The 14,423-nt window shown below is 41.2% G+C and overlaps 1 protein-coding gene across 7 annotated transcripts in view; it reads left to right on the top strand.

The window, feature by feature from the left end:
• Positions 1-14,423, top strand: part of DNAJC3 (DnaJ heat shock protein family (Hsp40) member C3) — an 81,841-nt gene that overhangs the window by 32,142 nt on the left and 35,276 nt on the right. For all 7 annotated transcript variants that reach the window (XR_010597728.1, XM_065581054.1, XM_065581053.1 and 4 more), the window contains 2 exons: positions 123-247; positions 3,375-3,449. Coding sequence is in view for 6 of the 7 variants with exons in the window: in XM_065581054.1 (XP_065437126.1) it covers positions 123-247; positions 3,375-3,449 (200 nt within the window). In the remaining variant the exon portion in view is untranslated. The remainder of the gene's footprint in view (positions 1-122; positions 248-3,374; positions 3,450-14,423) is intronic.

Genomic DNA, 14,423 nt, shown 5'->3' with positions numbered 1-14,423 from the left:
ATTGTTAAATATACCTGATTTTAAGCAATTTGACAATTAATGCTGTTATTATTATGATTACAGCTTAGCTGTAATCAAATTACATTGAGGCGGTGTTCTGATTATTTATTCTTTGCTTGCAGAAGGAGACTCTGATAACTACATTGCCTATTATAGAAGAGCCACAGTGTATTTGGCCATGGGCAAATCTAAAGCTGCAATTCGTGATTTAAGTAAAGTGGTTGAACTAAAGCAGGATTTCACATCAGTAAGTAATGCTTTCTCAGGATTCCTTCAGGGTAAAAGAAAATGGTGTTCCTTTTTGTTTTCCTGTTTTGTTTATAAGGCAGTGTCTTTTTTAGCTGGTGGTATAATAAAAAAGAGAATTTAATACCCCATATTTCAGGAAGTTTAAAATTAGATACCACAAGATACTAGTGCATGTACTATATTGAACACTCTTACATTGGCTGAGAGAGAGACTAGTCTCGTCTCATTCTAACTTTTAACTTTATACCTGGCCTATAGTAAAATGCGCAAATCCTCTGCTAGCATATCTAAGGGTTTGTAATGAACTATGAGTAAGGCTAAGTTTTATTCACGGGTATTTTTAGTAAAAGTCACAGACAGGTCATGGGCAATAAACAAAAAGTCATGGCCTGTGACCTGTCCATGACTTTTACTAAAAATACCTGTGAATAAAACTTGGGGGGAGGGGCTTGTCCAGGGGCCCTGCAGGTGCTGGAGGGGGGAGGGCGTGGGGGCTGGCAAGCTCCCTACCTGGATCCACGCCTTCCTTTCCAGCAGCAGCAGCAGAGTTTGGGTGTGGGAGGGGACAGGGGGTTGGGGCACGGGACAGGTTGAGGCAGTCTCTGGGTGGCGCTTACCTGGGAGCTCCCCAGAAGCGACAACATCCCCCTCGCTCAGCTGCTAGACGGAAGCGTGGCCAGGCAGCTCTCTGCGCTGCCTCTGCCTCCAGGCACCACCCCCACATCTCCCATTGGCTGTGGTTCCCAGCCAATGAGAGCTGCAAAGCCAGTGCTCTGGGCAGAGGCAGCCCGCAGAACTGCGTGGCCACGCCTCTGCCAAGCAGCTGAGCGAGGGGGATGTTGTCGCTTCCGGGGAGCCCCCCAGGTAATCATTGCCCAGAGCCCGCCTTACCCTGTCCCATGCCCCAACCCCCTATCCTCTCCCCCACACAAACTCTGTTGCCTGGGGAGTGTGGGGGGCGCGGGTGCATGGTGGGCCGAGACTGCCCCAGCAGCGGCCGGTGCGCCTGGTGCAGGGGCTGCCTGAGTTGTCCCTGAGCCAGGCACATCGGCCACTGCAGAAGTCATGCAGGTCATGGAAAGTCACAGAATCCATGACTTCCATGACCTCCATGACAAACTCGCAGCCTTAACTATGAGTCATTTATAAGCAGTAAAATTGGTTGCCAAATCAAGAAATAAGTTACTTTTTAGGATTACCGCCTACTTTACCAAAGCTCTTAGAGGCTAGTTAGTGGGAGATTTCTGAAGTTGGAATTAGCCATTTGACCAGCCTCCCTACCTGCTACCCAATGTTTTGTTCTGAACTGCAGATTATCTCCTCAAATTTTAAAAATAACTATTTGGAAAGATTGAGTTGCACACAGTTTGAAAGGTAAAGATTGACTATCTATTTTTCTTAGCAAAAATGATAGTTTATATAATGTTTACGGTGTTGTTGTAGCCATGTTGGTCCCAGGATATTAAAGACACAAGATGTATGAGGTAATATATTTTATTGGACCGACTTCTGTTAGTGAAAGGGACAACTTTCGAGCTTTCTCAGACCTGAAGAGATCTATGTAAGTTACTCAGAGTGTCACACCTAAATACAAGATGGAACAGAGTATGTAGTTAAATGTTAGACCTTGTATTTAGCTCTCACACTCAGAGTACCTTTTCCTGACCTGAAGAAGAGCTCTGTGGAGCTTAAAAGCTTGTCTCTCTCACCACAGAAGTTGGTCCAATAAAAGATATTAAGTCCCCCACCTTGTTTGTTTTTATATATTTGTTACTATGACAAATTTGACACATTCTCTCCTTTAAGAGATTAAATATATACTCGTTCATTAACCCATTCGTTTATAAGCCGACCCCCCCCCCCCAATGGATAGGTAAAAATAGCAAAAAAACTGTATGACCCTTTCATAAGCCGACCCTATATTTCAGGGGTTGGAAAACTTTGGCTCCTGGCCCGTCAGGGTAAGCTGCTGGTGGGTCGGGACGTTTTGTTTACCTGGAGCGTCTGCAGGCATGGAGCCCCTCAGTTCCCTCTGGTCGTGTTTCGCTATTCCCAGCCAATGGGACTGCAGGACTTCCTGCAGCTCCCATTAGCTGGGAACAGTGAATCGCGGCAACAGGGAGCTGAGGGGCTCCATGCCTGCAGACGCTTCAGGTAAACAAAATGATAATGTATTAGATAGTCAATTCAATGATTCCATAGTTTAAAATCATCAAATTTTGGTGTAGACCCGTTTATAAGCAGACCCCCGCTCTTTGATGCGTCACTTTTTTACCAAAAATATTCGGCTTATGAACGAGTGTATATGGTAATTTTACAACAAAATGATGCCTTTTAAATGACCTTGTTCTAGTGAACAAATGGAAGGAGTTTCTCTCTTCCTCTCCTCCCCACCAGATTAAAACATTTGGTATAAGAACTATCTTTAAAGTCCCAGGACTAGTTTAACAATGTTACTGGCAATAAATTGTCTTGTAGTCATTAGATTTTTATTTAACTAACTTATTTAAGAAAGGGTGACTGCAAGTCTTAACATTAATAGCTCTTCTAAATTAACTTGCATGAAAACTTTCTTATCCTGAATAATCAAAATTTCAGTTAGGATCCTTCCAAAATAATCTGCACTGACTTTTACAGTGGCTTCTGCTAAAGAGTCCTCATTAAATTTTCAGGTTAATAGAAGTATTAACAATAAGGACTTCCCTACCCTTTGCTGCAATCTGTTGAAAAAGCTGTGAATTAAGAAAATCAAAACAGCGTAACAGTGTTGACTAGCTATCTTACAAGTTGACAGTTGTTTTTCTTGCTACAGTCCTCTGATGGAGGAGTTTGGGTGGTAACTGAAGCTACCCGTACATTTGCAATGATAGGTAATTACTGGTCTAAAACCCTGATGCAGAAAACCATAATCATTTTTGCTAAAGCTGCTCTTGTAAGAACACAATGTAGGAAAGGGATGGAGAGAGCAGACACCTTCATATCTCCTTTTGGTTCAGTTTGCTATATGTGGATCGGGGGTGAAATTTTCCATTTTATTAAATTTGGGGAGATTGGGTTTTAATTTTTCTTTTTGACTACAAATAAGAACAGAGTAAAGTACAAAAATGGTTACTGTTCCATTTCAGGCAAGATTACAGAGAGGCCATTTACTTCTTAAGCAAGGAAAATTTGATGAAGCAGAAGAAGATTTCAAAAATGTGGTAAGTAGGAAGCATAGAAAACTACACCGTTGGCTTTAAATTCAGATTATGAGCCAAGAGCATTTTCTCATAACCTAAATCCATTGTAGACCACGTACATATGTAGCTGAGTTGCAGACTGCATTTTTTTTTTAAAGATGTTGCAGCAGAGTTGAGCTATTTTGTATAAACAAACAATGGAAAAAGTACACCTCTACCTCGATATAATGCTGTCCTCGGGAGCCAAAAAATCTTATCGCATTATAGGTGAAACCGCGTTATATCAAACTTGCTTTGATCCACCAGAGTGGGCAACCGTCCGTCTCTCCCCCCCCCCCCCCCCGAGCATTGCTTTACCGCGTTATATCCGAATTCGTGTTATATTGGGATAGAAGTGTAGTAATAGAGTAATTGTGGATTAATCGTAGCACCTTTTTAATGAAGCTCACAATACTTTAATTTTTCTGTTATAAAGAAACAGTTCAGTTGCAAATGCCAATTCATATAAGATGTTTTCTAAACAATATAATGAAAGTAAGGCTGCATTTGTATGGTTAAGTAGATTTTGTTCTGTCCCATTTTCTGTGTCACTTCAGTTATTTGATATGATAACAATAGTGTAGTGTAGGATTTTGAAAAATCCTATCAGGTTTAAATGTGTTTACCACTTCATCATTCCTCCTTGACATCAACACTAGGGAAAAACGTGTGCCTTCAGAGAGGAAGGATAATACAGACTTTACGGTGCTAGCCTGGGACTTGGAAGATCTAGGTTCAGTTCCTTGTTCACAGACTTCCGGTGTGACCTTTGCCAAGTCACTCAGTGTTTCTGTGCCTCAGTTCTCCAACTATAAGATGACCTCCCTACCTCATGTGGGTTTTGTGAGGTGCTCAGATACTGCTGGAATGGGGGCCATACAAGTAGTGTAGAGGATTTTTTTCCCCTAAAAACACGTTTGGTTTATTTTTTAATCTGGTCAAGTAAAAGGTATTTATAAATCTTAAGTACATTTACAAAAAGTAAACTACTTAATCTCAAAATTAACTGAATTTTCATCCTGATATAACATACTAGCCTCTTCCTTCTCTTCTTGTCACATCAGGCAGGCTAGGTCTAGGCCACTGATCAAAATTCCAAAAGATATTGGAATAGGCTATGTTTGCTTTGCTTTTCTCTCCTATATAGGGTTGTGTATTTTAATGGTCAAGCACTTCATGCTTTAAGGGATAGGCAATTTTTTATAAGCCAAAGTAAAGAAACCCTATAAATGAGTGTAACTATATACCGTGGTTCCAGCTATGTTCATGGAACGTGTGGAAGTACAGAGATTTGATGTTTAATGGAGACCCTTCCCATGAGTGCTTAAGACAAAAAACCTGGTGGTCATACTCAACAACCCTTTAGTGGTATGGAAGAGAGGAGAGAGACTGGCCTTACTCTGGTTAGCTGAGTGTCTTGTCATTGTAATGGATTTTAATACTATCAGTGATTAATTACTGTTTTTGTGTGTATGTCTGTGTGTGAAATTAATGTTTCTCCAGACATTTGCTGCTAGCACCACATTTGGAAACTTTTTTTTTTTTTTTTTTTGCCACTAAATCAGCAAAACAGGTTTTTATTCCCAGCCAAGCTTCAGAGCTCTAGAAGAGCAGCAGAACACAAAGCTTAACTTTACTTTTCAAATCCTGGCTAATATAAAATAAAGTTGTTTGGCTTAAACCTATTGAGTATCCTTAATAAAACTAAATGACTAGCAATTACTGCTGATATGATAGAGTGGACCATTATGCTGGAAAAGTACAGTAGTATCAAGCCTATTACAAACTAGTTATGAATATCTGTAGAAACCCATTTCAGTTCACTAAAACATCAAATAATTATGAAAATATACACATTTGAAAATATTTGGGAAGCGTCAGACTCCTTTGGTCTCTACAAGGTAGTTGTATTTGTTCTATTTCTTTAATTCTATAAACACAACAGATTTGCTTATGTGCATCTAATCACTTTTACTGTTCTCTGTATTTTCTGTTAAAACCACAAACTTCAATTAAATATGGTACAGTATGTCCCTGGCTTTTTTTAACTTAACAAGCTCATAATTGTATAGGATAATTTAGAAGGGTTGGTTGAGTGAATTTTAAGTTGTTTTTAGCTGATGTTCCGTGTGTGTGGGAGGCTGGGAAAAGGAGGGAATTACCTAGCTCTCTGAAGCTAGGGGGTTTAGACCAACCTCGTGGTTCTGCCAAACATTCTGTGTAAACTATTTAGTCTTATTGTGTAGACATATATAAACTAAAGTTCTCAGAAGATGAGGGAACACACTTATTAATACTATACACTTTTTTTTTTCTGTTGGTTGGTTTGTTTAGGAGTTTGTATGGAATGTACTTGGATGGGATAGTCTTTCTGAATGACTTCCAAGACATGTGTATGGTAATCCCGCTTTATGACCAGGGGAATGGGGAATATTTGTTACATTCCTTATTAGAGGGCTGTGAACCGTTGCATTAAACCAGCTGCTGAGAAGCAGAAGAGTAACAAGTTGGACCTTGATGCTGCTGTCTGAAGGTGTTCTCTTGAATGTGGATTGGTGCAGTCCAAGAGAACACACAGGAGGACCTTGGGGTAACTTTTACAAAAGCATTTAAGTGACTTAGGAGCCGAGTGATTTGTGTTGGAAAATTTTACCACTGGTCTCATCTGTCCTTTTCTCCCCCTTCTTTCCCCCCATTTCCTCCTTGGAAACAACCATTGGTTCACCTTCTAAAGCAAGATCCTCCACCTTCCTTTAAACCTCATGGGGAAGACCCAAATTCCTCGGTCAGAATGTCCTCTACAAGGCCACAGTCGTCACAACTCGTGGCTCTGTGTCAGGAGTCATATACCACATGAAGGGCACCTTCTGACTTTCAGAAACAGTTGCTTTGGCTTCTTTGCCTCATTCAGAAGCTGTTCTGATGGTGGGAAAAGTTTGTGCTTATGCAAACAATGGTATTTTACGAGCAGGAGTATTGTATGGAGGAATAGGACTTTCTCCCCAGGAGGCCAGTTTCCCTAGCATCCTTGAACTGAGGGGGGATCTCTCCCGGCTGACGCAAACCATGGAAATCTGAGTGATGACTAGAATGTAGAACCCCTTTTGATTGCCTGTTCTTAAGGCTGTTTTCTCACTGTGAATCGAAGAAACCAGTCTTTCAATCCCTCCAGGTGAGGGTGGGGAGCTCAGGGGGAGAGTCCCTATCTAGGCTAGCGTAGTGATCTAACTGCTCCCTCCCCTTTACCCTCCTCAGAAACAACCATCCGCTTTTCTTGGGCAGCTTAGCTTCCTCTCTCAGGGACCTGTTGCTATACCTTTAAGGGGCGAGAGAGAGGAGCAGGAAGACCCTTTTAAATACTACAGTGACAGTAGGGGCTTCAGAGACATAAGGCCCAGCCTAAATTAATTCAGTTGGGGTTTGGATGTGCAGGGAAGACACTCTTCTTGTGGAGAAGCAACCTCATTTTCCCCCGCTCCCCTAAAAAAAAAACCCGAACAAAATAGCAATGCAGGCGGCTCATTCCTCCCTTCTCTCCTTATAAAACAACTTTTGGCTCCTCCTGGGCAGCTCAGACCTCTCCTTTGTAAACGCACTAGTGTGTCATCATTAAATATTATACCCATGTTGGCACCTGGTAAAGTCTATTTTCTTGTCTGAATGTGGGCAAGACAGAGCCACATGTTAACCAGAGGTCGCTAGTTAGCTCTAGAGAATTATTGTTCAGTGGAATGGCTATTCTGTCTCTTTGTACAGCTCCAAGGCGTTGAATAGTCAACAGGGTTTCTCAGATGCTTCATATCTAATATTTCTGTTGTTCTTGTTAGCAGCCACACAATCAAAGTCACTAGGAAGAGAGTTGGAGATAGGGTGACCAGACAGCAAGTGTGAAAAATCGGGACAGGGGGTGGGCAGTAATAGGAGCCTATATAAGAAAAAGACCCAAAAATTGGTCTATAAAATGGGGACATCTGGTCACCCTAGTTGGAGAAGAGGTCAGCATCCTCTTCTGGGCCCTGATCCAGCACTACACTTAGTCAAGCATGTGATTAATTGTATTGATATAAATGGGAATATTGATGTGTTAAGTGGTTTGCAGGATAAGGGACTCTCTGAAAAAAGGAGGCTTCATCAAGTCACATGGTACCTTTCTCTATGTGACTTCCAGCCTCCCCGGAAGAATACTCTAGCACTGGTGTGAAGAAAGTCTTTCCAAAAGCAGATGGGTGATAAGTGACAGATATCAAGTTTGCTGCACCTGAATCGTGCAAAAACCAAGAAACTACTGCAAAGGGCCTTGCTGACAGACTTGTTTAAACTGCTTCCAGTTGTGAACATTTGATTGTTAAGCACCAACTAGTATATGTAGACTACAGTGAATATGTTGTGAATAGAGATGTTCTGTCTCTCTTAGAGATGAATTTGTGTTTTTTTTGAGCATGGAGGAATTATAGATATTTAAAAGCCATAAATTGAAGATTCTTATAGTTTCACTAGGTGTCAGCAAAGACTAACCAACTTTGAACGTTGTGTACTTACAAATTATTTTTATATTTTCCTAATTTAGCACAGGCTTCAGTTACAAATATGTCACATTATTTATCCATGGTCTGTGTGTGTGTGTGTGTGTAGAAGGTCTATTTTAGTTGTGGGTGAAGCAAACCATCCTCTTCTAGTCCAATACAAACTAACACCATTATTTCAGGCAGCATGAGAGCAGAGATACCCAAAGTGCTATCTTCGGTTTCTCAGTCTCTGAGAGGTGCACCCCATGTTGATATTAGACTAGGCCCCCAAATTATTTACCCTGTAGTAACAGTGGTAGCAGCAAATAGAGAAGGCAATCTAATGTGCAGCTTTTTGGGGAGTGCCATTCTCCCCTCACTTTAGTAATCTAGCATTATTGTAAATATCGAAGATGAGAAATGGGGAAGGGAATTTAGTTAAGTTGTGTTTATTCCCCTGCCAGTGCAGGACTTTCCCGTAGAGGATATTCTAATGTGTTTCCTCTCCAATTTTTAGTAACTCAAACAATGGGGTTTCTGCAACTTTCCTTGAGACTGTTCCACAGCCTAACAGATCTCCCTGTTAGATGAGTTTTCCTTCCATCCCCCTGATATTCAGCCTGAATTTTTGTTTGCTCAATGTCATTCCATTATTCCTTGGACCTGTCAGAAACTGTTCCTCTCCCTATGCTTGGCAGCCTGTTGCTGCCTCTACGAGGCATACTGCAGTCTGTCTCTGTGCAGTTCTACAGTACAGAGGCCCTCCCACCCTGACTGTGCAGAGGTTTGGTGTGGTGGATCTAAAGGTTCCAGCCCTGCTAATGACCCATGTCAGTGTCAATATGAAACCACAGGACAAAATTAGGTGGGTTTTTTTTTTTCAGTTTGCTTTTTTTTTTTTTTTTTAAAAAGCTAGAAAATTACACCCAAAAACCTATGTTAAAAGAACATTATTAAAGTTGCAAAGTTAAGCACTTCAAAAGTTAGGAAATGCCAGAATTAAGCATGCCTTAAGTTGGAAGGTATATATTGAACAAGGCAGGGGATTGCAAGAAGACGGACGATCTCCGAGTTAAGGCAGTTGAATGATGCCCTGGAGAACTTGATTACTAAATAACACAATCCTGACCCAAAGAATTTACAATTCCAAGGAGCAAGTGGATTCTACACAGTGCAATAAATTGTTGAATTGGCTCCGAGTGACACATGATCACTTTAGGTTAACTAAGCGAGCCCAGTGCATAAAGTGTAAATGGTTCCCATGTAGTTTATTTCTAAAATCATTCTAGTTCATTTGTGCTGCTTCAGTTTTATGTCACTGCTAATATACTAATTAAGCTGTAATAAGTGATATCTTGATTACCTACATTATCCTATGACGGTAATAGAATCATGAAAATGTAGTGTTGGAAGGGACCTTGAGAGGTCAAGTCCAGGCCCCAGCACTGGAGGCAGGACCAAGTCAACCTAGACCATTCCTCACAGGTTTTTGTCCAAACTGTTCTTAAAAATCTCCAGTGATGGTTTGACACGGAAGCCCAGTGGTGGTTCACTACTCTGTCAGCAACTCTTGTCAGGCTTGAAATACTCATCACACCTAACACGCTTGTCATGAGATATGCCCAAAAGATGGCATGGAAAACTAATAACTTACTGATCTTTAATATTTTTGCATGATGTATGTGTGAGGTGTGTAGACCAAGTTATGGATTTGTGCTAGAATTTTATGTTCTTAAAATGTGTTTGGCACATTCATAAGCCCAGTCTGTCCTAGATAAAGGAATGTGTATTTGCTTGTCTGACCAGCCTGGTCATTAGGCAGAGAGAATGAAGGTACACTTACATGCAAGGTAAACAGAGCCATCAGGAGAGCAACCTGGGGGAAGATGACCACTTAAGTCTTCCCCCACTTAACAAATGGGGGATGGAGACTGCACTCCCAGGAAGTCTTCCTGCCTCTTGAAGCAGGGTCCATGCACTTTGGGAATTTATAAGGAGAGAGAAAATGCCATTTTGGCATCCTTCACCTGAAGAGACAAAGGAACTGAGCATTATGAGATCTGTGAAGGGTCCTGGCCAGAGACTCTGATCAGCCATAGTGGAAAAGACTTGATGAGAAACACTCCTTTAAACAAGACAATCTAATCCGTTAGGTTTTAGTCTTAGAAGCATATATTTATTCTTGTTTGCGTGTAACCCTTTCTATCCTTATACTCGGTATCACTTAATCCTATGTCCTTTTGTTAAATAAACTTGCGTTATTTTTCCTGTGTTCAGTGCACTGATTGAAGGGAAGAGTGAATTAATACCAGTTAAGCTAACAGGTTGCAGTGTATTGTCTCTTTAACGGAGCAACGAATTTAATTACTTTTGTGAGTGTTCAGTAAGAGGGCTGGATGGTGTTGAGAGATGTCTCTGGGGAACTTCAATTGGGATTCATTGTTCCTTACTGGCAAGGCAAGGTTTGAACTGGGAGTGTTCTAACGAGTTTGCTTGCAAGGCAGATAATCTGGCAAGTCATGGTGTTGTCACACATTTTAGCGGTAGTAAAACTTTCACCTGCTGACCCTGAGAGGGGCAATGCAGTAACTCACAATTTTGGGAGTTTGTGCCGATTTGTTGCAGATGGGGATTCCACAACCTCCCTTGGAAGCCTATTCCAGAGCTTAACTATCCTTATAGTTAGCAAGTTTTTCCTAATATCTAACCTTAGATATCCCTTGCTGCAGATTAAGCCCTTTACTACTTGTCCTACCTTCAGTAGACATGACAAGTGGCCCCTGTCCTCTTTTTAACAGCCCTTAACATATTTGAGGACTGTTATGAGTCTCTCCCCTCCCCGTCTTCTTTTCTCATGAGTAAACATGCCCAGTTTTTTTTAACCTTTCTTTATAGGCCAGATTTTTGAAAACTTTTATCATTTTTGTTGCTTTCCTCTGGACTGTCTCAACTTTGTCCCCATCTTTCCTTAAGTGTGGTACCCTGAATTGAACACAATACTCTAGCTGAGGCTTCACCAGTGCTGAGTAGAGTAGGACAGTTACCTTCCATGTCTTACATATACAACTCCTGTTGTTAAACCCCAGAATATTAGCCTTTCTCACAGCTGCATCATATTATTGACTTGTATTCAGTTTGAGCCACTGTAACCTACAGATTTTCTGAAGTACTGCCACCTAGCCACTTACTTCCTATTTTATGGTTGTGCAGTTAATTTTTTTCCTTCGTAAGTGAAGTACTTTGCACTTGTTTTTATTGAATTTCATCTTGTTGATTTCAGACCAGTTCTACAAAGGTCATTTTGAATTCTAATCCTGTCCTCTGAAGTGCTTGCACCCCTCCCAGCTTGGTGTTACCTGCATATTTTATAAGCATACTCTCCACTCTGTTATCCAAGTCATTAATGAAAATACTGAATAATACTGGATCCAGGACCGATCCCTGTGGGAGCCCTCTACATGTGCCAGCGAGCCATTGATAACTACTTCTTTGTTTTTCAATCAGTTGTACACCCATCTTACACTAATTCCATTTAGAGTGCATTTCTCTAGTTTGCTTATGAGAATATCAAGTGGGACTGTCAACAATCTTACTAAATAAAAATCAAGACATATCACGTCTACAACTCTAGCCCTATCTGCAGGGCCAGTAACCCAGTCAAAGGAGGAAATTAGGTTGGTTTTGCATGCTTTGTTCTTGACAAATCATGTTGGTGATTCCTTATTACACTATTATCCTCTAGATGCTTACTGATTGTTTAATAATTTGTTTCAGTATCTTTCCGTATATTGAAGTTAGGCTGACTGGTCTATAATTCCCCAAATCCTCTTTGTTCCCCTTTTTAATGTTAGGTACCGTGTTTGTCCTTCTGTAGTCCTCTAGTTACCTTTTTAGTGAAACTGAAGCAAAATAGTGATTAAACACCTTTGCCTTTTTCATGTTGTCCCCGCTAAGTAGGGGACCTATGCTTCACTTAGTCTTTCTCTTCCTCCTGTTGTATTTATAGAACCCTTTCTTGTTGCCTTTTATGTCCTTTACTAGGTGTAACTCATTTTGTGCCTTAGCCCTTCTGATTTTGTCCCTACATGCTTGTGCTATTCCTTTGTACTCCTCCTTAACAATTTGTCCATGTTTCCACTTGCCGTAGGACTCCTTTTTGTTTTTCATTAAAGAGCTCCTGGTTGGATCCATATTGGCCTCTTGCTATTCTTCCTTTCTTTTCTTTGCATTGGTATAGTTCGCAGTTGTGCCTTTAATAGGTCATTGCAGTATATTTTTATAGCTTGTACTGCTGCTGGAGTCATTTTTATGGCTAAAAAGCTTTGTGACAAACTTCAGATGTACAATTCAGGCATCATGGTAATATTTTTTTAAGTTGCTTCTTATAAAAGCATAAAATGTTTGGCTTATTAAAATCTTTTTTCCAAGCAAACAATTTTAAATATTGGCTCAACTAGTGGTATGTTGTTTTCCATCAGTAAATCACTATTGTGTTTGATAGCATCCTTCACACAATAACCACATAAACAATTTTCAAATTATGCAGAATGGTGGGAAGATAAGTTATTTATAGGTAGCCTAGTGGCAGGGCTCTGCAGTGCTGTAGCAGATTCCTGGGTCTGTTTCCTGGAGTCTGATTCCTGGTGTTTTCCAACAGGATTTAGGAGTCCAGGGATATAGCCAGTGAGGAGAATATGATAGATCTCACATCTCTCTATTGTTGCCTCCTCACTCAGTTAAGGAGCATCATAGATCAGCTCTGATAGATTCCTTTGCATGAAGGATGGTGGTCACAATGCAGAACTGTGAGAGTAGACAGGTAAACATCTGTCCTTGCATCCCTTGTTCTGACAGGGATGTGAATGTATTCCTTTCGTTCCCCAGCCCCATACCTCTTATCTCTTCCAAAGGAGGAATAGGTAGAGAGAACTGTCCATCATTCTTGGCTTGCTTGTTAGGTGGAGTGTGGAGGATGACTTCATTCTCCTAGTCTTCTCTTTACTTGGAGAACTTTTTTTTTTTTTTTTTCCCCCCAGGAGTTGAACTTCGAACATTACAAATAAATCCTGTCTAGTGCACCTAGTGGGGCATCCTTATGATGAAAAACATTGTTTCAGTAACCCCTAAATACTGCTTTTGTCTCATTGTGTACGAGGGGGAAGGAAATAGTCGTTACTTGGTAACCTGTGTCTGGTTGGGAGAAGTTATCGTTAAACATGGCTGTCACTTATCACCACAACTCCAGCTGCAGTGCTCTTGTGCCTGCACTGGATCAGCATCTGAACTGTGTAGCTATAACACTGATGCTTCAGATTTATTCACAGTTTCCTTTAGTATCAGCTATGTATGTCTCCAGGAATTTTGGTTTGCATTAAGTGCTCTGTAATAGTTCATAATGCAATAGGGTGGTCAGGGTCAAGGAACAATGCTATAACTGTTCATTAATTATAGTAAACAGCAACTTCTATAGTTAGAAATTCACTTAAACTCATTTAAAAAAATCACTAGTTAGGCAACATTAGCATCCAGGGCAACCTTGATTCACATGCCATGGGGGGATATTTTAGGGGAAGGAAAGAATGAGGCCCTAGAGGATGATAAGGTGAGGTGAATAGTGGGGAGGGCAAAAGCAGCAGGCAGCAGACGGATGGTCAGAGGTGGTAGAGAAACAAAGACCCAGAGGTGGGGAGTGGAGGGCACTGATGAGGGAAGCAGGCTCTTTTTGTATAGTACCAGGGGTTTATTGGCTTAACCTTTGTAATATAGACTGTGGAAGGAAAAGGGCCAGTGTGCATGTTTGTAGAACTTCCTAGCCAGGACTTGTAGGGTAGGAGAGGGAAGGGAGGTATAAGAGGGTCCTGGTGGGAGAGGAGTATTGAAATTCTGGGGTCAGGAGGGATGGGGGAGCAGGTTAAAGAATAATTGGAGGATAAAGGACAAAGCAGATCTGAGTGCAGGAGCTGGACAGTGTCTGTAACCCTCCGCAACCCCGTCTCTGGCCCCCTCCAGTTCTGTTATGCCTCCCCCACTCCCTACACTTTCTCTCCATCTATCAAATTGCTTCAGGCAGAGGCATTTCTCTGGTACCTTCTGCTGCTGCTAGCACATCGCTGGCAGAAGCTTCATATGCTGCTCTCTCATTCGGTGTGTGCTTGGCCTTCAGACCCTCTACTGTGCAACCCTCTAGTAACACCCACATGAATTTACAGGAACCTGCACTCAACAACAAACTCCTTTATATCTCCAGTATACAGCCACCCATGCCGAACACCTCCAGTTGTGCAAAAGCACTCGTTCAACCTCAGCTCTAACCACAGTATTTTGTAGGTAGTAATAATAGATTAGATTTTTGGAAATGAAAAAGTATTTCAGTGCATGAATATTTTGATGCTGCAGTTGTGACCTCTAGTGGCAGTAGAGGAATCAAAGACCATTGCATGTTATGGTAATC

The sequence above is a fragment of the Chrysemys picta genome, chromosome 1 (genome assembly GCF_011386835.1).
Source record: "Chrysemys picta bellii isolate R12L10 chromosome 1, ASM1138683v2, whole genome shotgun sequence".
NCBI classification, from domain to species: domain Eukaryota; kingdom Metazoa; phylum Chordata; order Testudines; family Emydidae; genus Chrysemys; species Chrysemys picta.
The sequence above is the reverse complement of the archived record's forward strand: the minus strand, read 5'-3'. Positions and strand labels throughout refer to the sequence as shown.